Genomic DNA, 26,015 nt, shown 5'->3' on the forward strand with positions numbered 1-26,015 from the left:
AAAAAAGACGTTGTTCAGGGAAAGGGCGACTTTTTTAAAAAGCTGTCATTTCAGAAAAAAGAAACTTAAAAAAAAAAAAGAGGTCATTTCAGGGAAAAAGGTGACTTTTTTTTAAAAAAAAAGACATTTCAGAAAAAGGCGATTTAAAAAAAAAAGTAGACGTCATTTTAGAAAAATGCGACTTTTTAAAGACTTCATTTCAGGGAAAAGGCGACTTTTTTAAAAAGCCGTCATTTCAGAAAAATTTTTTTTACAAAGACGTCATTTCAGAAAAAGGCAACTTTTTTAAAGACATCATTTCAGAAAAATGGCGACTTTTTTAAGACAAGAAAGTTTTATTAAGAAAGATCATTTTAAAAAGGCGACTTTTTAAAAAGACATTTGAAGTCGAAAGAAAGTACTTATTAAGAAAGATGGCTTTTAAGAAAAAGGCTACTAATTTTTTTTATAAAAACGAGACTTCCTTTTCAGCGGAACCCCAAAAAGTCGAAACCAGTCGAAACCTCACTAAACAAAAATTTTCAACGAATTAAAAGATGGCATTTAGAAAAAAGGTTCCTTTTTGTAAAGACAAAATTTTGAAAAAGGCTACTTTTCATTAAAAAAAATGATACCGCCGCCCCATCAGTCTAAAACCCCCATCATTTTTTGAAAAACTTTTTTTGAAGACTTAAGTTTGTATAAACCGCTCTACGCTGCCTTTTCATTAAAAAAGTGTTTCAACTTAAAATCATTTTTTAATTAAAAGTGTTAACCTAATTAACTGGTAAGCAGGGTCTATTTCACTAAACTAAAGTTATTTCACTAAACTAAAAGTTACTGAAGCTTCATTTTGCATATTTTAAAAGTTACGAACTGTTCGTAACTTAAAATCAAACGTAGCTACGAATCGTTGTAAAATCCATTTCACTAAACCCTTCTTACCCACGAAGAGTTGCGAGTCAAGTTACGAAGAGTGTTTAGCGTTTCAATCTACGAATGAGACTATTTTTGGCACACGATTGACACGACCTTTGACACGCGAGTGAAGGTGAAGACAGTGAAATGGCAGCGTAGAGCAGTTTCGGGCCAAAATATACAATTCCGGCCGAATACAACACCCGGACTGAAAAGGAAGAAGGTAAGAATGCTACTGAAGGGATCTAGGTCCCATTACAGGGGATTTAATCGTCAGAATTTGAGCAAAATAAAGTCAAAGACGTTAAAAAACATCATGACGGTATCGGGTACAGGCATCATGCATGGTGATCAATGATGGTATCATTATGATGTATACACAGCTAACTTCTACCAGTACTTCTACCGCTCGCCCAGTACTTGTATTGTACCAGTAGTACTGGGCTAGAAGAAGTCAGCGCTTGCACTGGGCAAGACAATGTCGGCTAGTACTAGGCAACTACTTGCGTGCCACGCATCGGGCTCGCGTGCCAAATGCTAGCCTATAGCTAAGCCTAAATAAAATAATAGTTTCTCGATCATGCGAGTATGAATGTACTGCGTACACTGCGTAATGTGGCAAGTTTAGTGGAATGACACAATAGCGCGATTGATTGTGCACACACAGGAAATGCAGCGCTACCCAAAGCGTGTGGTAGGCGTTGTACGCCGACGTAATTGTCATTGCGTGCCTATTGAGCTCTCATGGTCGAGAAAATATTATTTTAGCTATAGCCAAATTTGACTAGCCCAGTAATTATTTCACCAAATCTGGCCAAGCCCAAGTACTTGTGGGTGACGTGCTCATACTAGCGAAACAGTTCCCAATCAATTTATGTTTTGACACATGCCTTGTGTGTAGCCGAAATGCAATTTATTTGGATCAGCTTGGCCTATTTATTATTTTAACTGTTTCGATCAGTGTTCTTTTTCAGTGAAAAAGCTCAGTCAAGTGCAGGCATAGGCCTAGACCTTCATGTGTTTGAAGGCCTATGCCTGGTGCAAGGCAATTTTAGATCTAGGCCATAGGCCTATTTGTAAATAAAAAATCCATATTAGGCTAGGCCATATGTTAAAATATGCAAAATTCTTGCTTGCTGCACTTGCAATCTAGACCAAATTATCAAATTAGTTAATTAGGTCCCCAACACTGTTAGTAAAAAAGTTGTGTTTTAATTGAAAATGATGTCTTTTTTAATGAAAAGTAGCCCTTTTCTAAAACTTAAGTCTTCATAAAAAAAGTTTTTCAAAAACGATGTGGGGTTTTAGACTGATGGGGCGCGGCATCATTTTTTTAAATGAAAAGTAGCCTTTTTCTAAAAATTTGTCTTTACAAAAAAGGAACCTTTTTTTCTAAATGCCATCTTTCAATTCGTTTTTGTTTAGTGAGGTTTCGGACTGACAGGGTTTCGGACTTTTGGGGTTCCGCTGAAAAGGAAGTCTCGTTTTTATAAAAAGCCATCTTTCTTAATAAGTACTTTTTTGTCTTAAAATAAAGTCGCCTTTTTCTAAAATGATGTCTTTATAAAAACTCGCCTTTAAAAAAGTCGCCTTTTTTCTGAAATGACGTCTTTGTAAAAAAATTTTTTCTGAAATGAAATGACAGCTTTTTAAAAAAGTCGCCTTTTCCCTGAAATGAAGTCTTTAAAAGTCGCATTTTTCTAAAATGACGTCTATTTTTTTTTTTAAGCGCCTTTTTCTGAAATGGTTTCTTTAAAAATAATAAAAGTCACCTTTTTCCCTGAAATGACCTCTATTTTAAAAAGTTTTTTTTCTGAAATTGACGGCTTTTAAAAAGTCACCTTTTTCCCTGAAATGACCTCTTTTTTTTAAAGTTTCTTTTTTTCTGAAATGACAGCTATTTAAAAAAGTTGCACTTTCCCTGAATAACGTCTTTTTTAAAAAGTTTCTTTTTTCTGACATGTTTTTAAAGTCGCCTTTTCCCTAAAATAACGTCTTTAAAAAGTCACATTTTTCTGAAATGGCATCTTTATAAAAAGTCACCTTTCTAATATGTCTTTAAAAAAAGTTGCTTTTATTTCCTGAAATGACGTCTTTAAAAGAGACATTTTTTCTGAAATGACATCTTAAAAAAGGTTGCTTTTTTCTGATATGACGTCAAAAAGTCGCTTTTTTTCTGAAATGATGTCTTCAAAAAAGTCGCTTTTTTTTTTTTGCTTTAAAAAGTCGCATTGTTTTAAATGGGCGTCTTTTTTTAATATAAAGTCGCCTAGTTCTGAAATATCTTTTCAAAAAAAAATCTTTCTGAAATAACTTCTTTTTTAAAAAAAATCGCATTTTTTTCTGAAATGACGCCTTTTTTTAAAAAGTCGCCTTTTTCTGAAATGAGGTTTTTTTTAAAGTTTTTTTTTTTTTTCTGAAATGACATCTTTTTTAAAAGTTGCCTTTTCCCTAAAATGTCTTTTTAAGAAAGTTGCCTTTTTCTGAAATGATGTTTTTTAAAAGGTCCCTTTTTATGAATTGTCTTTTTAAAACAGCTGCCTTTTTCTGAAATGTGTTTTAAAAAGTCGCCTTTTTCTGAAATGGCATCTTTTAAAATAAAAAGTAACCTTTTTCTCAAATGACATCTTTTTAAAAAGTCACCTATTTTCTTAATGCACTACGCATAATACGTAGAGTGCATGCCTGTGCTTTTTACTTAATTAATCCGGGATTCAATATAGGTTTGTGTTGTAAATGAACATGTGAATAAGAGTGTCATTCCCTTGTTAACACTGTGGCCTATGAGGAACTGAAATATATGCAAAATATTCGTAAAACATTTAAGATCAAGTGCCCAAATGGCCCTCAGAAATTCTGGCTTATTTTGAGGCCTGGTTATTATTATCAGCAGCATCATAATTATTTTGATCTATCATCTCTTTTATCAAACAGGTGCATCCCTGCAGTGCAGTCAACTCTTTTGTTATCTGGTTATTGCTAGTGGTCAATTGCTGACATTGGCCATACCAATTGTTCTACAAGATATTCTTCTTCAGTAACAAGTAAGTGAATCAGGCCAAAAAAATGTTTGTTTCCTGTAGCAGGTCTAAATAGTCTAATGCCAAATGTGGTATTTTTTCCAATCCATGTCTAGAAATGAAAAACAAAACAAAACTTTTTTGCTGCAAAAATTAAATTGGGCTTGGTTTTGCATGTATACAGCAACACCATTTTATTTTTCACTCTGCCTGTTTGTCGTGTAAATGTGTGATTATTTCTCCAGTAGTTTTTCACTCCGCTCGTTTGTGTAATGTGTAAACGTTTACTCCAGAAGTGTTTTTAATTCAATTTTTGCAGGTTTTTTTTTCTAATGCGCAAAATAAGCCATCCAAAGAGAAATACGCATGCAGCGCCAGGGTTCGACTTACTTTGAAAAATTTGCGTAGCAATTTTGAGTGAAACCTTATTTAGGCGATGTTCTTATAATATTACCATATGTTTACATTGTAAAAAATTTCTATACAAGCTGAAATGTGTGTAGCAGGTTGTCCAAAATGGGGAGCATTTTGCTCCACACACGTTAAATCGAACCCTGCAGCGCTAAGGGAAACAAACTTGTTTTTCTTTTTGGCCTTGCATTGAAAAATGTTGTGGTACCGTACTCAAAATAAAGAGATGATTGAAGCAAAAACAAGATGCTTTGGTTTTGGACATGTGAAATATTTACACGTAATATTTGATGATGATGATGAATGATGATGATGATGATAATCCAGACAAATCTCTCTCAATCTCTTTATTCAGACTATACTTACTCTGGTCTACAATGGCACTCCAAAGGAGAAATGGAGTGATGAAGATGGTCTGAAAGTAGAAGTGAATTGAGGAACCACAGTAATTTATATAACACCAACAAGCAGACAGGTGATATATTGTTTTTTGTTTGCGTCTGGTCCCATCAGAACCCAAGCGGTAACGGTTCATCCAGTTCATTCATGCTCAGGCTCATTCACATTTCATGATGAATCGATGGTGACAGATGAACCAAAAATGAACTGAAGTGAACCGAGATGAATTGAGTCGAACCATTATGAACTGAAAATAAACAGCGATAAACTAAAATGAACTGCATTGAACCAAAATGAACTGGATCAGCTGAATATAGATGAATCGAAAATAAATAGATGGTGTAAAAATAAATGAGAGTGGGAAGAACCTGGATGAACCATGATGAACTGAGATGAACCTTAAATGATCCAGGATGAACGGAAAATGAACGGATGATCCGAAATGAACTGTGATAAACCGGGATATTCTTCTTGGTTCGTCTTAGTTTAGAAATGGGGTCAATCTTTTCAGGATGTTGAAGGGGGGATTTCACCTACCTCCAGCCCCCGGGTAGGAGCGGTCACGGAATGCCACTGCATCTAGTTCATTTTGATTCATCCCAGTTCATAATGAACTGTAATTAACCGGGATGAACAGAAATGAACCGGGATGAAGTGAGTTAAGTGGGTTATTGGCTTGATGTTGAGCTATTTCTATCTAATCAAGAAAGCAACTTGCGGATCAAGCCACCATATCTCAATGTTGAGTCACTTTTTGTTTTGTTTTTGGATTTAATGTTTCTAACACCTCCTGTTTTACACAATCAATTCTATTCTTAAAACATTGTTTTGTTTTTTATTGTTCATTTCAGGTTCACCTTGTCTACTTTAACATTTAAATGATCATCTTTGAAGTCACCAGTATCATCCTGGACTCCTGGTAGTGCTGGTACATGTATCTTGCAAATATTTAACAACAATTATGAACTTATATAAAACAATGGCACTGACTGTCTGTTAGTAGGAGCAATATGCCGATGTCAACTATTTCACCTACTGACCACTGTGCACTCTGGTCTGAACTTCAAAACTCGCACATTGGTTGATCACATAATTTTACATGTTAACTCCAAATTTGTTGGGTTGTCAAAAACAATGAGGTTATTGGACCAGATAACTTTCACTGCATCTATGCATCCAGTTAATTATGTTGGAATTTGTTGACAACACACAACAGAAACCAATATATGTTATTTTGTGTGATCTATCATTTTTAGGTCGTGTGCATATTGCATTAATCGTGCTGGATGGTTAGTACTAAGCTTAATTTGTTAAAAGGATTTTGCAAAACAAGTTAGAGCGGTTCTCGACTTCTTGCACCATAGCTGGATCATGGAGCTTATTGTTTCGGAATGAAAAAAGGGGATGTATATTACGGTGCACTGGGGGCCTTAAGAGCTAGTCTCCCTTATTATGTACGGATCTGTGATACAAAAACAAATAGAATTTTCTCTAAAAAATTATGTTGGTACATATTATTCACAACTCACATGTACAATATGAGCGTGCACAGGGCTCTCATTCAGCTTTAAAAAATTCTTGAAATTTCAGCCTCTCTGGAGCCTTATTTACAAATGATAAACTTTGGAGGTGCATAAATTGTGTGCTATCATATCCCAACCTGCATTTTGCTTTTTTTTAAAGTACCAAAATGGTTACATCAATAAAACAAAGAATACAAATTGGGACCTTGATGGCACAAAAACAGCAAATCCAATGTTTTGATGAAAAGCACCCTCGTGCAAACTTCAAAGCATCATAACGGGCTGCACCATTGAGATCCCAAGTCCGAACAAGTTTGAAATTAAAGACCTCCATTGTAAGTTCCATTTTCCAGCAAAAAGTTTTTTGGATTTTGATGGTGCACATAGTTAACAGAAGTCAAAGGTGATATATTGAATGTAAATATTTAATACCAAATATGGTTGTACTAAAAAAATAATGAGTTTCTCAATAAAGACAAGTTTAAGCATATGATATTTTGTTTATTTTTTGTGTTGTCTTGAATGTCAAAAGCATGTACTATTTTGGGATAAATCTTGTTAAGGGATAAAATTATGATATGATAAGGGGGCTATCATTTTCAGAATGGGGGTCTCAAATTTCCAGAAATCAGTGCCATTAAAATTGTGACCCCCTATAACAGAAACAAAAATGTTATCCCCCCCCCCACCACCGATTATACCTTACACCCTAAACAAGCCTGAAATCTTAAAATGTTGCCACGTGATTTCCCGAACACATGATATGTTAACATGTGACCACTATTCAGATTTACCGTAAATATTTGGAGTATGCTTGCACATCATGCACATACACTGTGCATTTCTTTACTTCCGTATAAAATCAATAATTCATGCTGGGAGCCAAGTAACATTGTCTGCTCAGAGCAGATTGGTATTTTATTTTACTTGAGAGCATAATAGAAATACATAAAAACGAATAAGGCGCCATGATGGAAGGTCAGGTCGGGTATCAAAGGTTATTCATAACTTAAATACTACTTGTATTTCCCACCTTGCCTCTGTCACATGTTTCCTTCATATTATTGACAGCAAGTCCTAATTTTGACTTTGCTATTGCAAAATGTCATTTCATATCAAATTAGTAGACTTTCTTTGAAAAAACATATCACTGGTGCCTGATGGGAATACCGTCCGCCATTTCATTAAACTGGATCGTTTTCGCCTGTTTTGCGCCCAGATGTATTGGGGCGCGCTATACTCTCATTGACCAGGCAAAGTTCGCAAAACTAACAACGTTGTTATTTGCCAAACTCAATTAACATGATCCAAGGGGTCGAACATGAATTATTCATAACGAGCTATAACGGATCGATAATTTCTAGCTAGTAAACCAGCTGAATTTTTCATAGATTTTGCGTTGCTAATAGAACAACCGTGAATTTAGTGTCACCCCCTTGGTATTATGGTCTCAGGTTTTGACTGTTTCGACATGTTTGAGTGTCAAGTGTCAATTCGGGCAATTCCTATTTATTATTGCAACTATTGTTATTTAGGCCTATTATTACTACTACTGTTATCATTAATCATTAAAAAACAAGAATGAACAAAAGAATTCTTATTATTATTTTTTTCGTCTTCTTCATTTTACTTTGTTATTCATTTAGGCCAAGTAAAATAAAAAGCATGTTTCACGTCCTTATTTTTGAAAAAAAAGGAGGAGGAGGGGGCTTTTTATTTTTTATCGCAAAATCGGTGTAAATAACCATAATTAGAACTGTTTTAGCGTACACAATAATGCCTGGAAAAAGGAGGCCTCTTTTTATTTTGATGTTCTGAGAGGTAGGCCCCCTCTAACTATCACAAAACCTTATAAAATTGTTTCTTGTATATATTAGCAAGGCTATAGAAAGCATCTTTACTTCCTAGACATATTTTGTTGAAAAGTTATAACTGAATTTCAAAAAATAAAAAAATAATTGAAGAAACCTCAAAAAAGGAAGCGGGAGGGGACGTGAAACATGTTTATTTTTTTTTTTTTTTTTTTTTTGCTAATAGTTGTACAAAGTTAGGTCTATAATTATGTTTCAATTGTTTCATCACTTTCATGACAAGTATAAAATAAATAAATCATTGAACGATTATTCAATCAAGCAATCAATCAATTATTCAATCACTCCAATGGTGGTGGTGCCGTAGACAGCTATAGGGGAGGGGCACTATGAAGCAACTTCCGGGTGCCAACTTTGGTGGGGATAAAAATCGGGACAAAAATAAGCTAAAAAGGCATAAATATCATAAAAATCAGGGCAGCCAGCATCTACGCCTCGAACTCAAGCAATTATCCAATCATAGCCCTATCCCGGGGCATTGTGACATGTCATGTCCCCACCATGGGATGGGAGAGGCACAGTATCAAATTATTTATTATTATTATAATTTATTAGCTTTTATTATTAAAGGTGGGTAACCTGATTGACAATCTCGTCCCCCACTTAACCTCATCAAAATGCTGATTTTGGTATCAGATGAAAGCTCATATTTTTCTCATGACATATTGAAATTTGGCGTTCCATATTGGTATATTACCGAAGAAATCATCAAAAAACTGCTGAATTAGTCTCAAATATGGTATACCACATTTGAGACTAATTTGGCCGTTTTTTGATAATATCTTTGGAAATATACTGAGTTGGAACTTCTAATTTCAATATGTTTATGAGAAAAATAGGGCCTTTCACTTGAAATCAATATATTACATGATCATGATGATTATCATGATAAAAACACGGTAGATTACCAATATCACGCAGTCAATGCTGGCAATCCATTAAGAATTAGTCACATTTACAAAAAAAACATTTACATGTTCTGTTTGCATGATAGACTATGCCATAGTCGAATTTTATTAGAAATATGTTATTATTAGTCATGATGAACCCATTTCGTTGAACTCAAAATTATACTGATGTTTATTAAACTTAAAGTATTCAATAGTAAAATGGTCATAAAGAGTTAAAAATATCAGATGATTAATAGTGACAATAAAAGTAATTGAATGCAATAATTATAATGGCTCACTTTAATACTGAACAATTCTGATTTTGGAATCTACCAGTTTATTGATAGCAAACCCTGAAAATCCGACTATGGACTTTGAATTTTAAGCAGAACATTACCCCGGGACTTTGCTCTCTAAAAACACACTGTCAAGCATACTTGTTTATCAGTCCATTAACCACAAGTACTAAGCATGGTATAGTACAAGACGCGCTAGATGTTTGATGAGAGATTAACTTTCGCGTCAACACAAAAGCGCCGCAAATACCACAGATAATTGTGTACGGTAATGGTAATGGCGCAGGCCCGGAAGATTTAAACCATAGCGAGATATGGGCGACCAATCACAAAGGCAGATCCATTTAAAGATGCATTACATCATGGCCAATTTTAGTTAGACCAGAAATTGGCTTAACTCTCCATAGAGTCCCGTTTTAAAAATCTTAACCGCAAGGCAAAGCCAGTAGTCCACTTGGGAAGCTAACAAAGAGAGGGAGTGCGGTGACTGAAAAGATCAGATACAGATGTGAAAATCTATCAGTTGCACACAAATCAATATAAATCTGAGTTTTATGCTTAAATGTAATAGCCAGAGTATGCAAAATGGGCAAGTGGACTACGGAGAAGTCTATTTGCATGAGTGCTTGAAAGGGATGACAATTTATGTTATACATAAGTTGTAAAGAATTTGATTTTCCAAATATATCACGTCACCTTCCTTTAATTAATATTATTAATATTATTATTGTTATTATTATTATTATTATTATTATTATTATTATTATTATTATTATCTATACTATTAAAGAGGAACTTGCCGATAATCGATACTTTGAAGAGGAACTGATCGATACTTTGAAGAGGAACTTGCCGATAATCGATACTTAGGGAGGGCGAGTTAGCGCAGCGGTAGTTCCCTCGCTTTGCACCACTGAGGTCCCGGGTTCAAGCCCCGGCGCGGCTCAAGGACTCATGTGCACTTGGTTTATCCCGATTCCATGCTCGCTCTCGCAGGTTTTCTCCGGGATCTCCGGTTTCCTCCTTCTATCAAAAAATCGGTGATTAGTTGTTTGGTTATCAAAAAAACTTCCTTCACCCAATGGAATTTGGGGAGCTGCGCAGATAATTGGTGGATGTTACAATCTAAGTGCGGATAGGTCTGCGCCTGAGGTTCGGCTGCAACTGGCCTAGATGATGCGATCTGATTGTGATGATTCACCATGGCAGCGAAATTACAGCGCTTTGAATCCTTCAAGATCTAGCTGGAAAAAGGCGCTATATAAATCCGAAATTTATTTATTTTATTATTTATTATTTTTATTATTATTTATTTATTTATTTATTTATATTTATTATTTATGCATGATCGATTCATTGGTATCATCTCAGAGACTATAGATAAATTATAAATTAATAAATAGATAAATAAGTAAGTTCTAGCATTTCCAGATGAATGGTAAATGCATAGATAGATAGATAAATTAATAAATACAAATAATTATTTGGATTTATTCGGTAGATCAACCAATGGTGGCCCGCTTATTTACGGTCCGTTGCTGCGTTGCTATACGCGGATTACGCACAGGTCGTGGCAACTTCCCGACGCGCTAATGGTAACAAAACTTCCAGTTTCATCTAAGGCGGAAAATATCACATCTCTAAGACGGAACTAACAAATTAATGGCTGAGACAAAGGTGGTTTTAAGGTATATATTTTGAAAATAAATAATTTGAGTTTGATTCGGCCTAACTTTTGAATTAGGCCTAACTTTCGGATGATTATACTGTTTCATTTTAATCATTCGGCCTAATAGCAACTTCCCGACGCGTTAATGGTAACAAAACCATTTGGAGGTTTGGAACAATTATTATTATTATTATTATTATTATTATTAGTGTTATCATTATTATTATTATTATTATTAATTATTATTTTATCATTTATTATTATTGTATTTTTATGGTATTCTACAGTCATGGTTAATAATTATATTCGTCGAAACAAGCGAAACACTACATCCTTAAATACGTCACCTGCTTAATTATTCATAGATACCTTGAACGGCTGGAATACATGCATTATAACACCTTTTATGTCAGCCTCTTTCTTGAAAACATAGTTGCAACGGGCTGACATTCCTTATAACCTTAGGTACTGGAAGTCTATGGCAAGCCAATCATGTTACAAAAGAGAGCTTGCGATTTCAAAACGTATCATACGCCCGTCACTCTCATAATTGCGATTATTATTTTTTTTTTTTCGTATGCCTACATGTTAATTAATGTCAAAAGCCGTAGCCACTTGAACTACTTGCAAGCAGCAGTATGCCTAGATGGGGCATTGATGAACTACTTGATATCAGCAGTAGATGGGGCATTGATGAACTACTTGCTATCAGCAGTAGATTTGGCATTGATGAACTACTTGCTACCAGCAGTAGATGGGGCATTAATGAACTACTTGATATCAGCAGTAGATGGAGCATTGATGAACTACTTGCTACTAGCAGTAGATGGGGCATTAATGAACTACTTGATATCAGCAGTAGATGGGGCATTGATGAACTACTCATCAGCAGTAGATGAAGTAGAAACCACCAACTTGCAGTTGTTGATAAAGTCAAATTACTGGGTGCCAAATGCCATGATCCAAAATGACTTAAAATGGGATAGCCCTGTCGATAGCATGTGCACCAAAGCAAACCGCAAAATGTTTATGATGCGCAAATTGAAAGAAGCAGGGTTCTGAGTGAGCTACTCACAGTATAATAAGGGATACATGAGACCAGTATTTGGAATATTCTGCCCCTCTTTGGCATGCTGGCCTTACTCAAAGTCAAGGGAACCAGATGGAGAACATCCAGAAGCGTGTTTGTAAGCACATCTCTAGCAGATCTTGAGCTGGATTCACTCCACAGCCGGAGGGAAAAAATATGCAGAGTTCCTTCCCAAGAAGATAAATGTTCCACAGCTGCTGGGCCTACTAGATCATATGGATCTTGCTCACGAGACAGCAGACAACAAGTTTTTGCTACCAGGAAAACTACCAGTCGATGTGCCGGAGATTGGTTGGGATGCAGAAGAGGCTTATGACGTGAAAGGAATGAGTATTGAGTGCGCTAAAAGTATCGACATCTTTAATCCCAACTTCTTCCCGTGTGTACAAAAGAAGCTCATTGACAACCACAGAGAATCAGCGACTGTATCTCGATCTGCACTTGAATTTGTCATATCCTTCATCAGAGTTGTGGTCCAATTGACAAAGTATAAACGGGCTATCAACATAGCAGTTACAGTCCCCAACAAAGATTCAAAAAGAAGCTTGCTATCGTTGCCTGCAGGACGTCGTAGATTTGATTCAACAGGAGCTGTTTGAAAGATCCCCGGGCACAAATGTGAAAGTCAAATATATCAGTCGACGTTCGCTGAAAGCAAACAAGAATCTGGAGAATGTAGCGACCTACAGTAGAGAAAGTCTGATTAAAGCAGAAAAGAAAAATGGCATTGTTGTGTGTGATAGTAGACCAGAAGAGGTATCTATGATCCTGTTCCAAGGTTACGATAAGATGTTCTTGCAGGAATTTGGCTCAGAATGACCATACGAGTGGCTTCCAGTTGACATCGTGGAAAGATGCTTCGGGAGACTGGACAGACTAGACGATCGGATGGAAGACTACATATATGTAGGCAAAGCATTGGGTATCCAAACGTACGACGTGGATCAAATTGCAGAGAACAGCAAAGGACGAGAAGAATCACCAACTGTTAACATTATCAAGAGGTGGAGAAAGGACAAGAAAAGGAAGATGACGATTGGAATGCTCCAATATGTCTTAACTCGACTCAGTCTTGTAGCCAAAATGGATTCTGTCAAGGCCATTGAAGAGGTGCTGGAGGCGAATACAAGCAAGGTATTGGAATAATCATGATAATATAAAGATATGATATCCAAATGTCTTCTCTTCTAGTATTCTTAAAATATTTAAAGTTTCTTACATGTTATTTGTTAAAGGAAAACAAAATTCCTTATATTGTTTTTTTTTTCATATTTTCCATGCAGTCTGAAACCAATTGTGAGAAGTGTGTAATTGAAATGAGTAAGTAAGACGAGCCTCCTCATTATAATATATTGCAAGACTATACACCTTATGATTTATTAGGTTTGGACTAAATTGGACAAAGTGTTAAAATATTTAATGTTGATTTTCTACTTCAGATATCTCTGAATACCTACTGCAATGGCGACTCGTGTTGAGGCGTCGATGGGATCTGATCGAAACCGACATGGATCCTAACATGCTGACTTCCAGTCTTCTATACCTACCTCCAAAAGACTGCCTAATCTTTGAAGGAACAGGTGCTACAGACGTCCAACAACGCATCAAGAATGCCAATACGCTTCTGCTCTTTCTGTTGTGGCGGGACGGCCGATTGCCAAGATGAGTGAATGTCTCAATGAGTGTTAAATGAATACCTGGTTGGACTGGAATTTGATTTTGAAAGTCAGGTGGCCGGGTTGACACCAGTCACCAAAATGGGAACACGGAAAATTTTGTATTGAGACGGGGCAAGTCGTGGGGGCAGAACCCCACCTTCGATATTTTTACAAACAGGAGTGCATCTAAATAACTCTTCACGTGGGTCGTTCCAATTTGTCTTCTTTATCTTCAACAATATTTTATTTACATAACTCCAGACTACAACATACAGGATTCAGTCACACCCCTATACAAAGCATCCCACTCCTACAATGGCTTCGGTCATACTACTCAACTAGCACCCTCCCTCACCTATCGAACGGATCCAACGAGTAAAAGAAAGTTATAAGAACGTTAAAAGCGTTACATATGATTACACATTACAGACATACGAAAAAAACTAAGTTATTTGGCACAAAATGAAAATTTGGGCAGCATAGCTCCGCTCAGCGCATGCTAATAGAGATGACACTTACGAACACATGCAAGCATGTATTAGCAAAGTATCATCATAAAATCTATCGAAAATCCTATAAAACACAACTACTTTTTGCGCAATGAAAATCTGGTCAGCATGGCTCCCCTCTAGGTGCTGACCAGATTTTCGATAATACATAAAAAATGTCACACCAGAGGCATGCATCTTTATGTATCATCACCATTTCATAATACATAATAAAACAATATGATTCCAACGGACCGTGCATATCACATAACATAATAAAATATGTACCACGTAAAAATAATGTATCTCAACTTACTGCACTACAAAAATAAACACAAAAAATACAAGGGGGGTAAATTTTGTACATCAAAATTTGTCCATGCCCCTTCCATATAAAATATCCTCTCCTCCTCTTCTACAATGTAAAACTCGTCTCCTCCAATGTAATAATTTGGCTCACAATTTGTCTCCTCCCTCACTTATAAAATATATAACTCACCAAAATAGCCTCCTCCCTCACCCATAAAATATAGAACTCACCAAAATAGCCTCCTCCCTTACTCATAAAATATATAACTCACCAAAATAACCTCCTCCCAAATACCACAGTACTCCTCAGACTTAGTTGACGTAACTCTAAGGAATACTACTCCATTTAGTTGATACTCCACTCAGGATTAACCCCGGGTAACTCACAGGGCCGGCGTTAATCCCTACTTCTCCATCTTAGTTGATAATCCACTCAGGATTAACCCCGGGTAACTCACAGGGCCGGCGTTAATCCCTACTTCTCCATCTTAGTTGATACTCCACTCCGGATTAACCCCGGGTAACTCACAGGGCCGGCGTTAATCCCTACTTCTCCATCTTAGTTGATAATCCACTCAGGATTAACCCCGGGTAACTCACAGGGCCGGCGTTAATCCCTACTTCTCCATCTTAGTTGATACTCACTCCGGATTAACCCGGGTAACTCACAGGGCCGGCGTTAATCCCTACTCTCCATCTTAGTTGATAATCCACTCAGGATTAACCCCGGGTAGCTCACAGGGCCGGCGTTAATCCCTACTTCTCCATCTTAGTTGATAATCCACTCAGGATTAACCCCGGGTAACTCACAGGGCCGGCGTTAATCCCTACTTCTCCATCTTAGTTGATAATCACTCAGGATTAACCCGGGTAACTCACAGGGCCGGCGTTAATCCCTACTTCTCCATCTTAGTCGATAATCCACTCAGGATTAACCCCGGGTAACTCACAGGGCCGGCGTTAATCCCTACTTCTCCATCTTAGTTGATAATCCACTCAGGATTAACCCCGGGTAACTCACAGGGCCGGCGTTAATCCCTACTTCTCCATCTTAGTCGATAATCCACTCAGGATTAACCCCGGGTAACTCACAGGGCCGGCGTTAATCCCTACTTCTCCATCTTAGTTGATAATCCACTCAGGATTAACCCCGGGTAACTCACAGGGCCGGCGTTAATCCCTACTTCTCCATCTTAGTTGATAATCCACTCAGGATTAACCCCGGGTAACTCACAGGGCCGGCGTTAATCCCTACTTCTCCATCTTAGTTGATAATCCACTCAGGATTAACCCCGGGTAACTCACAGGGCCGGCGTTAATCCCTACTTCTCCATCTTAGTTGATAATCCACTCAGGATTAACCCCGGGTAACTCACAGGGCCGGCGTTAATCCCTACTTCTCCATATTAGTCGATACTCCACTCAGGCCTGTAGGCCTAAGTATATCCCACTAAGAGCAAACACGTGCACAAGTCCGTTGAAATCAATAAAATACAATAAAATAAATAAATAATCAACACTGCCCATCACTTACCACGTCTTCCCGTGAACGCTAAACATTCACATAAATGAACCATAGCAATTCAAGTTATACGCAATGCATAAAAAAAAATCAATAAACAAATCACAATTTAGTATACTTTCACCAATGCATAAATAAAATCCTATGACATTTTAAGTATCTTTCTCCAAAGCAGAAAGTATATAAAAGTGGCTACATGACAATTAGAATATTTGGTATGGGTGTGACCGATAATAATAATCCTAAATTTATATTGTTTTTACATGTTTTAGAGAACGTCAATATTCTTTGTTTACATATGACATGCATGCATTTATTTAAAAGATTCAAGATGCAGGACGTTCGAACATGACCAAACTGCCTGTATATAATCTCAAAAAATTTACATAAATATCTGAGAAAAACTTGAGCAAGGCGACATGACATAAATAAATACAGCGCATTGCAATTAATAAGATGGCGAAAGGGAAGGATCACCCGAAGAAAATAATCTCAGCAATTAAATGTCAACATAAACATTTGTGCCATCACGCTCCAATAATATAAAATAAACATCCCCAGGTTAATTAGATGGTACATGCATACGCGCACTCATGCACTCAGCGCGCAGTGATTTTGACTCAAAACATGCGACTATTTTCATAATTTTATATCGCCAAAATATTTAAAAATACCTTCCCCTTGGCCAGTCTGAGCGCCCCAAATGCAACAATGATATCAACTGGTCAGGAATATTTGCTGATCCGTATGAGCCCAAAAATTTGACAATATTACGTGCACAGGATGACTTTAAAGAGAAAAATGGAAGACGAAATATTTAGAATTTTGAGAAACCACGAACTCACACATAAAAACCATGTGCGAACTGCAACAAGCAATTCTGACAAAAATCTAAACAAAGATACATACTGCAGTTACTGTCCGTTTTCCTATACACAATACACAGTGCTCTCACCATTGACGCGTGACCCCTACAAATGATGTATGTTGGAAGAATGGGCACTTGACTAGTTAACATCACTGTGTGAAAAATAACCAGCCAATATTTAATTTATTCTCCAAAACTTCTAGCAAATATATTTCTCTAACATGACCTAAAATTACAGCTAGGTTAGATGTTCAGAAATGGTCGCACTTTTGTAAAATATGAGTGAGGGCAAGGCATAGCTAGCCAACTCCCCGTGTTAATTGAATGGAGATTTGACCGAAAATATTGGTATCGGACCGCTCACTTCTGAAGGATGCCACAAAAAAACGGTAAAAGCTACATTTTAATTATTCTCTGGCAAACCTTCATGATGAGTTTCTTATATAGTATGCCGACATTGGGTACTGTAGGTGATTGACAAAGGGTCGCACTTTTCTGATAAATAAGTGACAGTGAACATGAAATATCAGCGCCCATAAACCCAAGTTAGTAGCTAGTTAGTGGAGGCCGTCACGGGACTGATTATTGATTATTGAAGTGCCTTATTAATAGATACGCACGATTTAGGGCAAGAAAAACAAATCGGGACACTTTTGGAGACATCATCATCATCATCATCATCATCATCATCATCATCATCATCATCATCATCATCGACATCATCATCATCACTTTCTACATTTTTCAACATAGGGCCTACCGTTTTAATGAAATAAAACATCACGATTTTCATCACAAAACAAATATAATGCATAAGAAATCGTTTGTTTTGGAGCGTGATGATGAAATAAAACATCACGATTTTCATCCCGAAACAAAGTAATACATAAGAAATCAATTTTTCGTGAGTGATGAAATAAAACATCAAAATTGTCATCACGAAACAAAGTAATACGTGAGAAATCGTTTGTTTTAAAGCGTGATGAAATAAAACATCACGATTTTCATCACAAAACAAAGTAATAGGCTTACAAAAGAAATACATTTTTCGAGAGTGATTAAATAAAACATCACGATTTTCATCACGGAACAAAGTAATACATAAGACATCGTTTGTTTGATTGCAATCAACCGCGACAGTTCGTCTCACACACATAACAATGCACTGCGATCAAATAGGTTGATGACAACATTTGATTGAATGGACTGCACTGCGCCATGATTACGTGCACCGGTTCAAATCCTTTGTTTGGAGCCAATCAATAATTTCACGTACAGCCTCTATGCAAATTAGAGTTTTACACGCTGCAGCTGAGGTAATCGACCGAAGCTGGTTGCCGTTAGTGATCGAATGCATGAGCTTATTTGCTTTACTGAATCGATTTACTGGATTAATTTCCTGTTAACTGGGTTTAATGCCACAAAGGTCGAATCGCCTTTGCCATGGACCATGACTGCATCATGATTCATCAAATTACACATTTTACAACAAGACCACAACCAAAATAACTCATGTGAAGGATCTATAACATATTCCTGACAGTCTAATATCACTTAAATTCCCCCCAAACCGCGATTTATGTGAAATATCAGAATTTTTAACAGCGAATCTCAAGAACTTGCCTATCGAACGGATCCAACGAGTAAAAGAAAGATATCACGAGGGAAGCCTGACAGAGCCCAGCCATAGCGCGCTCTGATTGGATACGGAGATAATTGATTGGATACGGAGATAATTGATTGAATACGTACGGCGCGCTAATTGGCTGACGGAGTTAATTGATTGACTGACAATTACAAGAAATCCAATTTAAAGGGATACACGCGATTTGGGGATAGGAAAATGAAAAGACAATTACCCAAATAATATTATTTGTTGGCTTGATTTACCAATACCGTTTCACTGTTACAACGAGACCAAGAAGACTGGCCAAGAGACCTTCTAGACGGTTTGCAAAGGACAGGACAGCATCCCCTGGCTCAGGAATTGCAAGAAGAATACCAGAAGGTCGTTCAGGAAAGATAGATGCTGGAATAGCAGAGGACAGGGAGTTGTGAGACGCGTGCATTGTGTCTAAATGTAGGTACTTGCAATCATTTGCAAATCCACGGAAGAAAGCTTAACTTATAAAAAAATATATTTTTACATCAAAGTGATCATATTCTAAAGTGTCCATTCCAGAGGCAACTTTCTTGAAGAAGGAAGTTAAAATCGCCCATTTTCCATATAGGCCCTTATCTGAACAAGTTTGGTATGTACCCGCTTTTCCTCCTTTTTTCGCTCAGGTACACCTGAGTGAATATATACATTCAGTTTAGACCTTGAAATAAAATTTGACCCTGGAACCTAAGTAGCTCCAAGTCGAGCTTCTTTTGCAAATGCTCTTGCTTTGTAATCACTAAAAATATTTTGTAGAATAATGCATGGTATCTCATTAATAGAAATGCACTAATGCAGACTACTGCCAGCTCCTAAAATAACCTCACTCCTCATGACATAGTTCATAAATATATGCAACAGTGAGATTTCTAGTTTGAGGTGGGGATAGGATATTAGCCTCATTCCACATGAAATTATTTATAAGACTGTGTTCTGTAGCCCATAGTGGAGGGTTTTGTTACCTGGGAATGATAATCAGTTTCAATATTATGAGTGTTGACAGATTGATAGTGTAGTGGTCTGGAAGTTGAAGTTAAGTTACAAACTGTCCATGAACAGATTTTGTTTTATGGACAAAGTCAGCTACCTAGGTCAGCCTGCATGGTCAATTATACCAAGTTACCAAATGTCCATGAACTTCTTAAATTTGCAATGAGAGATAAGGTGTTCTGATTGTTCTGGATTTGCCAGAAGTTCACAGTGGTCATCTCATCCACACTATATACACAGTAGTCATCTCATTTACACTCTACACAACAGCCTTCCACAGCATCATCTTCAAGAATCAAGACCAACAGAAATTGGAATATTCCGCAGATACAAATTTATATCCAGCAGCATCTTCAACGCCAACAGATTGAAATATCCCACAAACACAAATTTATCAAGTTTAAACCATTTTGGGTAAAATGGCATCTGAAATAGAACAGAGCACATTGGAGCTAAGGGCTTAAATTATTTTTTTTTGTAAAAATGATGCATTGGTGATAAAGTGGTGTAATATTTAAATTGTATTATTTAGATCGTTAACATGTACAACTTAAACTTTACCTTTTATTTTCATGGGTAACATTCAAGTGCATAGGCCTACATCACTAAATGTGACATAATATGTTAAAGGAGTATTTCACAATCCTATAGCATCCACTTTTTATGACATTTGTCAGTAGATATCCAGGAGCGAAAGCTCACAACTTCAGTTGATCAGATTGTTTGTTTGCAAGAATAAAATAAAAACACAAAATAGACCTACGTACACCATCGAAACCTGTTTCTTACTTCATGTATGTTGTGTTATACTCTGACCAGCTCATAATAGGCGGGACTCATAACATTGTGGATTGATATACATGTAGAATGGCATACACACACAGCTGGGCGCAGCACGTACGCGAACTGCGCTTTGAATATTGCATGAATGACACATGCTTTTGTGAATTTACGCGCTGCGTAATTTGGAACTTTATTGACTTGCGCAGTAAAAAAACCCGAATAATTCCCGCCTATTAAGGGCAGTGTAATGGGAGCGAACATGGACCTTTTAGAACATCATTATTTCTGAAGTTTACATCCAAAGTAAATAAAACTATACATTTTTGGAAAGGAAATGAGTCAAGCAATCCTATGGTGACGTCAGATTTTTACCAAAATCATTCGTTTTTGAAAAAATCACAAAAAATCAGTTTGGACAACAACAAAATCGGTTAGTTTTTTATGAAGCAGAGACTTGAACTTAGGGAAGGTTTTTTTTTTTTTTGAAATTCGTCTCTTTTTTCGAAATATTGAAAAAAAACATGTGAAAAAAGCCATTTTGTCACTCTATTAAGCTAAAAATTGCACAGAATGGTGTATATTTTTGTTTAAAACAAATATTTTGAAAAAATGAGAAAACCTTCCCTAGGTCTGCTCTGTGATACCACACTGATCATACTGATCTTTATGTTATTACAGCGAGGCCCACATACAATGTTCAACACAAAGTGAACGATGTTATAACTTGGAGGGCTAACAAACCAACACCGCCAAATTCGACTGACGTGTGTACAACGTGGGATGCTATGAGGAAATTGAATACTCGTTGTCTGATCATGCATGTGTGTTTATGGTTCGGATAGCGGTTACTTAGCAACTCTCGTTCCGCCTTGGGTTTATTGAATACACTCTATATAAAGTCATCAATATGTCGTTTCCAGTCCTTGGCTGAACTATTGGGTTCAGCTATTAATTTTTTAATAATTCTGTTACCCCATAGCATTAAAAAACTAGTATTTTGATAATTAAAATAGCTGGATGCGGTATGCAGCTGACTGGGGTGGTTACGGGTCGTTAAAACCACTAGAACCACAAACCGCGAAATATGGATATCCCACTAGTTTACCCCGCAGGGCTACAAAGAACCGCTAACCGCGAAATATGGATATCCAACTAGTTTGCTCCGCAGGGCTACAAAGAACCGCTAACCGCGAAATATGGATATCCAACTAGTTTGCCCTCGGAGCTTCAAAAACCACTCACCCCGAAATATGGATATCCAACTAGTTTGCCCCGCAGGCTACAAAGCACCATTAACCGCGAAATATCTGTTATCCTACTCAGATGTCCAGCCCACCTCCATTTAATTCTTTTTACTGTTGTTAACACATCTTTTACTCTTGTTTGTTCCCTAGTCCAGCTGTTCCTTTTCCGGTCTCTCCTTGTATACCCCAGCATCATCCTTTCCATACTTCGTTGTGTAGTCTGAAGTTTCCTTTCCATATCTTTGTTTAATGTCCAAGTTTCACTTCCATAATGTTATGGCAGGTAAGATGCATTGATTGAAAAGTTTCCTTTTCAGACAATTTGGCATGTGTTTGTCTGTTAGTATATCTTTGTGTCTGCTGAAAGCTGCCCATCCTGCTTGCGTTTTTCTCTTTATTTCCTGCGGCTGATTCCCATCTGGCCAAATCTCTTGTCCTAGGTAAGTGTATTTGGATACATGTTCCAGTGTTTCATTTCCAATTTTGATTTCCTTATTATCTGCATACATGTTGAACATGACCTTTGTTTTTGACATGTTCATTTTTAGCCCCACTTTCCTACTCTCATTGCTCAAATCAGTTAACATTTCTTCCAACTCGGCTGCATCTCCAGATATGATTACAATGTCATCTGCAAACCTTAGATGGTTTAATTTCTTTCCATTTACATTGATGCCTTTATTAGCCCAGTTCAATCTTTTGAAGATTTCTTCTAGGGTTGCCACAAACAGCTTGGGTGACATGGTATCTCCTTGACGAACTCCCCTTCTGATGAAAGGGTTCTTGGTTCTTAGACATTTCGTAAAGAGTTTGCCAATGCTTGGATGACTGTGTCTCCTCCACACTTTAGCATTTCTGCCACGATATCATCTGGCCCTGGAGATTTTCCATTATTCATTGACTTCAAAGCTGCTTCCACCTCATCTGCTCCCACATCAAGGATATCTTCCTCTTCATGTTCTGGGACCAGATTTACATCAGGTACTGGGGTTTTGCTGTCATATAAGTCTTGGTAAAATTCTTCTGCTCTTTTGATTATTCTATCTCTGTCATTGATGATGGTACCATCTTCTTCCTTCATTTGAATGATTTGATTTTTCCCTATGACTAAGCTTCTTTTGGCCTTTTTTACACTCCTGTTATTTTCTATTTCTCTTCTGACGTGCTCTGTATTGAAATTGCGAATGTCAGTTTTCATCTTCTTTCTTGCTGATTTGCATAGTTCTCTATATTCTGGTGTATTGTGTTTTTCTTGTGCTGCCATGTCCCTTCTTCTGCTTAGTAGATCTTTGGTTTCTTGACTAAGCTTGTCTGTATTCCCTTTTCTTTTGGAACCAGTCACCTCATGAGCCTTTGTAGCTACTGCATCACTAATGTCTTCGTACATGTTTCCAACACTTTCTTCTACTTCCAATCCTTCAAATCTGTTTTTCAGTTCTACTTCGAAGATGTATTTCTCCTCCTGTAATTTGTTTAAATCAATTGCCTTTTTCTTGGTAATGAGTTTCCTCCTTTCTTTACGGATATTGAAGGTTGCTATACATCTAACCAATCTGTGATCACTTCCTGTCGAAAATTTATTGAGTACTGAGATATCTAGCAAAGTTTGTTGTCTGCCACACAGAATATAGTCGATTTCATTCTTGTGAAGACCATTTGGGCTTTTCCAGGTCCACTTGCGGCTTTCTTTCTTTTTTGAAGAAAGTATTTCCTATTTTAGTTTATTTGCCTCTGCGAAATCCACTAAAAGATCCCCTCGTTCATTTCTCTTCTTGTATCCAAAGTTTCCAACTGATGTTTCTTTTTCATCATCTTTTTTCCCAACTTGAGCGTTAAAGTCTCCCATAACAATTTTAAAGTGTGTCTTTTCCTCTTCAATGAGTTTGTATACTTCCTCATATAATTCAATCACTTCTTCCTCATCATGGTTGGTTGTTGGTGCATACACCTGAATTATCTGAAGTCTGTATCTTTCTGTAAGTTGGATGATAATCTGAGCTATTCTATCCCCTGAATTCCTGTAGCTGATGGTTTTGTCCTTGATGTTCTTGTTCACCAAGAAGCCCACTCCACTGTTGCTGTCATTATCCCTGCCTTTATAATAGAACATTGACCTACTTCGTAGTTCCACTAGTTCTTCTCCTCTTCTCTTAATTTCACTTAATCCAACTATGTCCCAATTGATATGTTCGAGTTCGTTCTCAAGATCAATAAGTTTGTCTTCTCCTACTAAAGTTCTTGTGTTGTAGGTGCAGATATTTAATTTCTGCTGGCAACTTTTATTTTTCTTCCAGAGATTCTTAGCACCCTCTGCTCCTTCACCGGTCAAACCGTTGCCTACTTTTGACTGTCCGGAGCTGCTGGGGACTGAGGGCCTTGGCTTTCGTTGTACTGTCATAATTTGGGAGGTTTTCGACCAATACTTGCCACGCTGGTCGGGTGCGGGTTGGCAAGTCTACCACAAGGTAGATGTGTTGGATGAACTCCTTGGACTCCTGCCCGTTCTAAAGAAGCTCTTAAGTCAGATCTTGGTCTTAATTCTGACAGGGGTCCAGCTCCCCCCTCCTCACCAGGAGCAGCTGCTCCAGGGTGGGTGTCCCGGGTTAGTCGCCGGGGGCTCGAGCATGTACAGATTGCACCGGGTTACATGATGACCGGTGGCAGGGGAGATCTCTTGATCTCACCCTGATCTGGCAAATCTACCACGATGGGATTAGTAGATGTACTGGATGAACTCCTTGGACTCCTGCCCGTTCTTAAGTCAGATTTCGTTCTTAATTCTGACAGGGGGTCCAGCTCCCCCTCCTGTTTTTAATGCTTAATTCTTTAAGTTTCATTTTTTCATTATGTATTTATGGTATACAAAACACTAAGACATCTGTTAGAGCATTGAAAAAGGTAGCAAAATAAACATACATAACCTTCCTTTATACGTGTATCTTCAATAGGTACTTGAAGGCGCAGCATCTAACTTCGTTACTGTTCACCAGATCCAGGAAGACCCGGAAGACTTGGAAGCGGCCAAGCGGGTGCATTTGCCTACCCAGTGGATGATTGAGTGATCCTCTATGGAATCATACTTTGTTTTGTCTGGAAAACGCGTTTTAAATAACTTGCTGTTTTTATTAGGGACTTTTTGTTCTGCAATTTTGATGGTGCCTTAAAGGCTATGGCATAAGCGTTTGGACAGTATTTTTTGTGGGACATGAAAGCACATCAGACACATCTGATATCAAATTCGATATTTTGAAATTCGCGATATAATAAAAATTTTATGACAATTTTATGTAACAGGATTAATTACCATAGCGATGGGTCAAAACTATTTTTGAATGCATTGTGCACTAGACGTACGCTGTACCTCTGCATCATACCATAGATTAATACGGTATGCTGAGTCCATGTACCTTCCACCTGTACGATTAGTGTCTTTGAAAAGAGCGGTATTGTATCTATGATTGCACACATGCACAGGTATGCGAGGTGATGAGTGCATATTTCCCAGGAAATATGAATATGGAGAGATAAGATTACGTAACGCATTGTTCCTTTGATGCCGAATTGATTTGCTTATAGGCTATTCATAAAAGTACTACCATTGTTTCGAAAATGGTTCCACCATTAAATTGGTAAATGACCGACAGCATATTAACGATTTATACACAGTAGGGGAGTATCAATATTTAAAGTAATATGTAAGCGCATTGTTTACACAGCCCAGAGGTGTGCTTGAGTCCCCCCCCCCATTTGATCGTAAGCACATAAACCTCTTATCTAATTCCAAGGCGGCGCGCAAAGTGGTTTTGTGCGGCTAATTTGATTAAAATGAACACGATACAGTATAGGGGCCAGCCCCCTGATATTCCCGTGTCGTTGGACAGATGTTTTAAATGGACGAATCATATATCAAAATGTCGGGAGAATCCGTTTCCATGGCAACGGTCACGCTATTTAAGGATTTTTATTGTTTTTTACCTATAGATTTTCCAGACTCTTCTGAACATTTTGATATGAATTGTCCATTTGAAACATTTGTCCTACGAAACTGTTAAATAGAGCACTTTTATAATATACCGTATCTTACTTGTCACCAATGCGGTATACTTTTTTGAGAAAAATGCAAAAATAGGCACAAAATTGGCCAGGGGTGTAGTACCACCTTAAGGGTAGACGAAGTATTGTTAGTCTAAGCGGCAAAAAAAAAAGGATTTTCCTCATCTAAATCAATATATTATTGACAAATAACACTTTGATGTTTTGCAAAAGTTCATTCTACAAATCATATCCTTTGAAAACTTGCTTGATTTATTGTCGTGAATGAGTTATGTACGTTTTTCAAAAGTGTTGTTGTTTCAGCCCTCTTTACAACATAACTCAAGAACCACAGGACATACAAAAGTATACCTGTGATATTTGAATTCTTCTAC

General features: G+C 37.2%; 3 protein-coding genes and 1 long non-coding RNA gene across 4 annotated transcripts; 2 read left to right on the forward strand and 2 right to left on the reverse strand.

The window, feature by feature from the left end:
- The first annotated feature begins 1,046 nt into the window (after positions 1 to 1,046).
- LOC140164871 (uncharacterized) lies at positions 1,047 to 6,251 on the forward strand. The gene is made up of 4 exons (XR_011860596.1): positions 1,047 to 1,120; positions 3,832 to 3,941; positions 4,684 to 4,803; positions 5,579 to 6,251. It is a non-coding gene; the product is annotated as an uncharacterized lncRNA (long non-coding RNA).
- A 5,983-nt stretch (positions 6,252 to 12,234) lies between these two features.
- On the forward strand, positions 12,235 to 13,732 carry LOC140163697 (uncharacterized). The gene is made up of 3 exons (XM_072187013.1): positions 12,235 to 13,200; positions 13,350 to 13,386; positions 13,506 to 13,732. Exons 1-3 carry the CDS (start codon positions 12,955 to 12,957, stop codon positions 13,730 to 13,732), a joined length of 510 nt encoding a protein of 169 aa, XP_072043114.1. The 5' UTR covers positions 12,235 to 12,954.
- Positions 13,733 to 22,378: 8,646 nt separating this feature from the next.
- On the reverse strand, positions 22,379 to 22,975 carry LOC140163698 (uncharacterized). The gene has a single exon (XM_072187014.1). It carries the CDS (start codon positions 22,973 to 22,975, stop codon positions 22,379 to 22,381), a length of 597 nt encoding a protein of 198 aa, XP_072043115.1.
- Positions 22,976 to 23,299: 324 nt separating this feature from the next.
- LOC140163699 (craniofacial development protein 2-like) lies at positions 23,300 to 23,986 on the reverse strand. Its single transcript, XM_072187015.1, has one exon. The coding sequence runs from the start codon at positions 23,984 to 23,986 to the stop codon at positions 23,300 to 23,302; it is 687 nt and encodes a 228-aa protein (XP_072043116.1).
- Positions 23,987 to 26,015: the final 2,029 nt, after the last annotated feature.

This window comes from Amphiura filiformis, chromosome 11 (genome assembly GCF_039555335.1).
Source record: "Amphiura filiformis chromosome 11, Afil_fr2py, whole genome shotgun sequence".
In the NCBI taxonomy this organism is placed as follows: domain Eukaryota; kingdom Metazoa; phylum Echinodermata; class Ophiuroidea; order Amphilepidida; family Amphiuridae; genus Amphiura; species Amphiura filiformis.

What these genes read in the sequence shown, in the direction of transcription:
- LOC140163697 (XM_072187013.1), top strand. Translation starts at nt 12,955, where the DNA reads ATGGAAGACTACATATATGTAGGCAAAGCATTGGGTATCCAAACGTAC. An exon ending in TGGAGGCGAATACAAGCAAG is followed by an intron (nt 13,201 to 13,349) that starts GTATTGGAATAA and finishes TTTTCCATGCAG; the next exon opens with TCTGAAACCAATTGTGAGAA. An exon ending in GAAGTGTGTAATTGAAATGA is followed by an intron (nt 13,387 to 13,505) that starts GTAAGTAAGACG and finishes TTTCTACTTCAG; the next exon opens with ATATCTCTGAATACCTACTG.
- LOC140163699 (XM_072187015.1), bottom strand. Translation starts at nt 23,986, where the DNA reads ATGACAGTACAACGAAAGCCAAGGCCCTCAGTCCCCAGCAGCTCCGGA.
- LOC140163698 (XM_072187014.1), bottom strand. Translation starts at nt 22,975, where the DNA reads ATGTACGAAGACATTAGTGATGCAGTAGCTACAAAGGCTCATGAGGTG.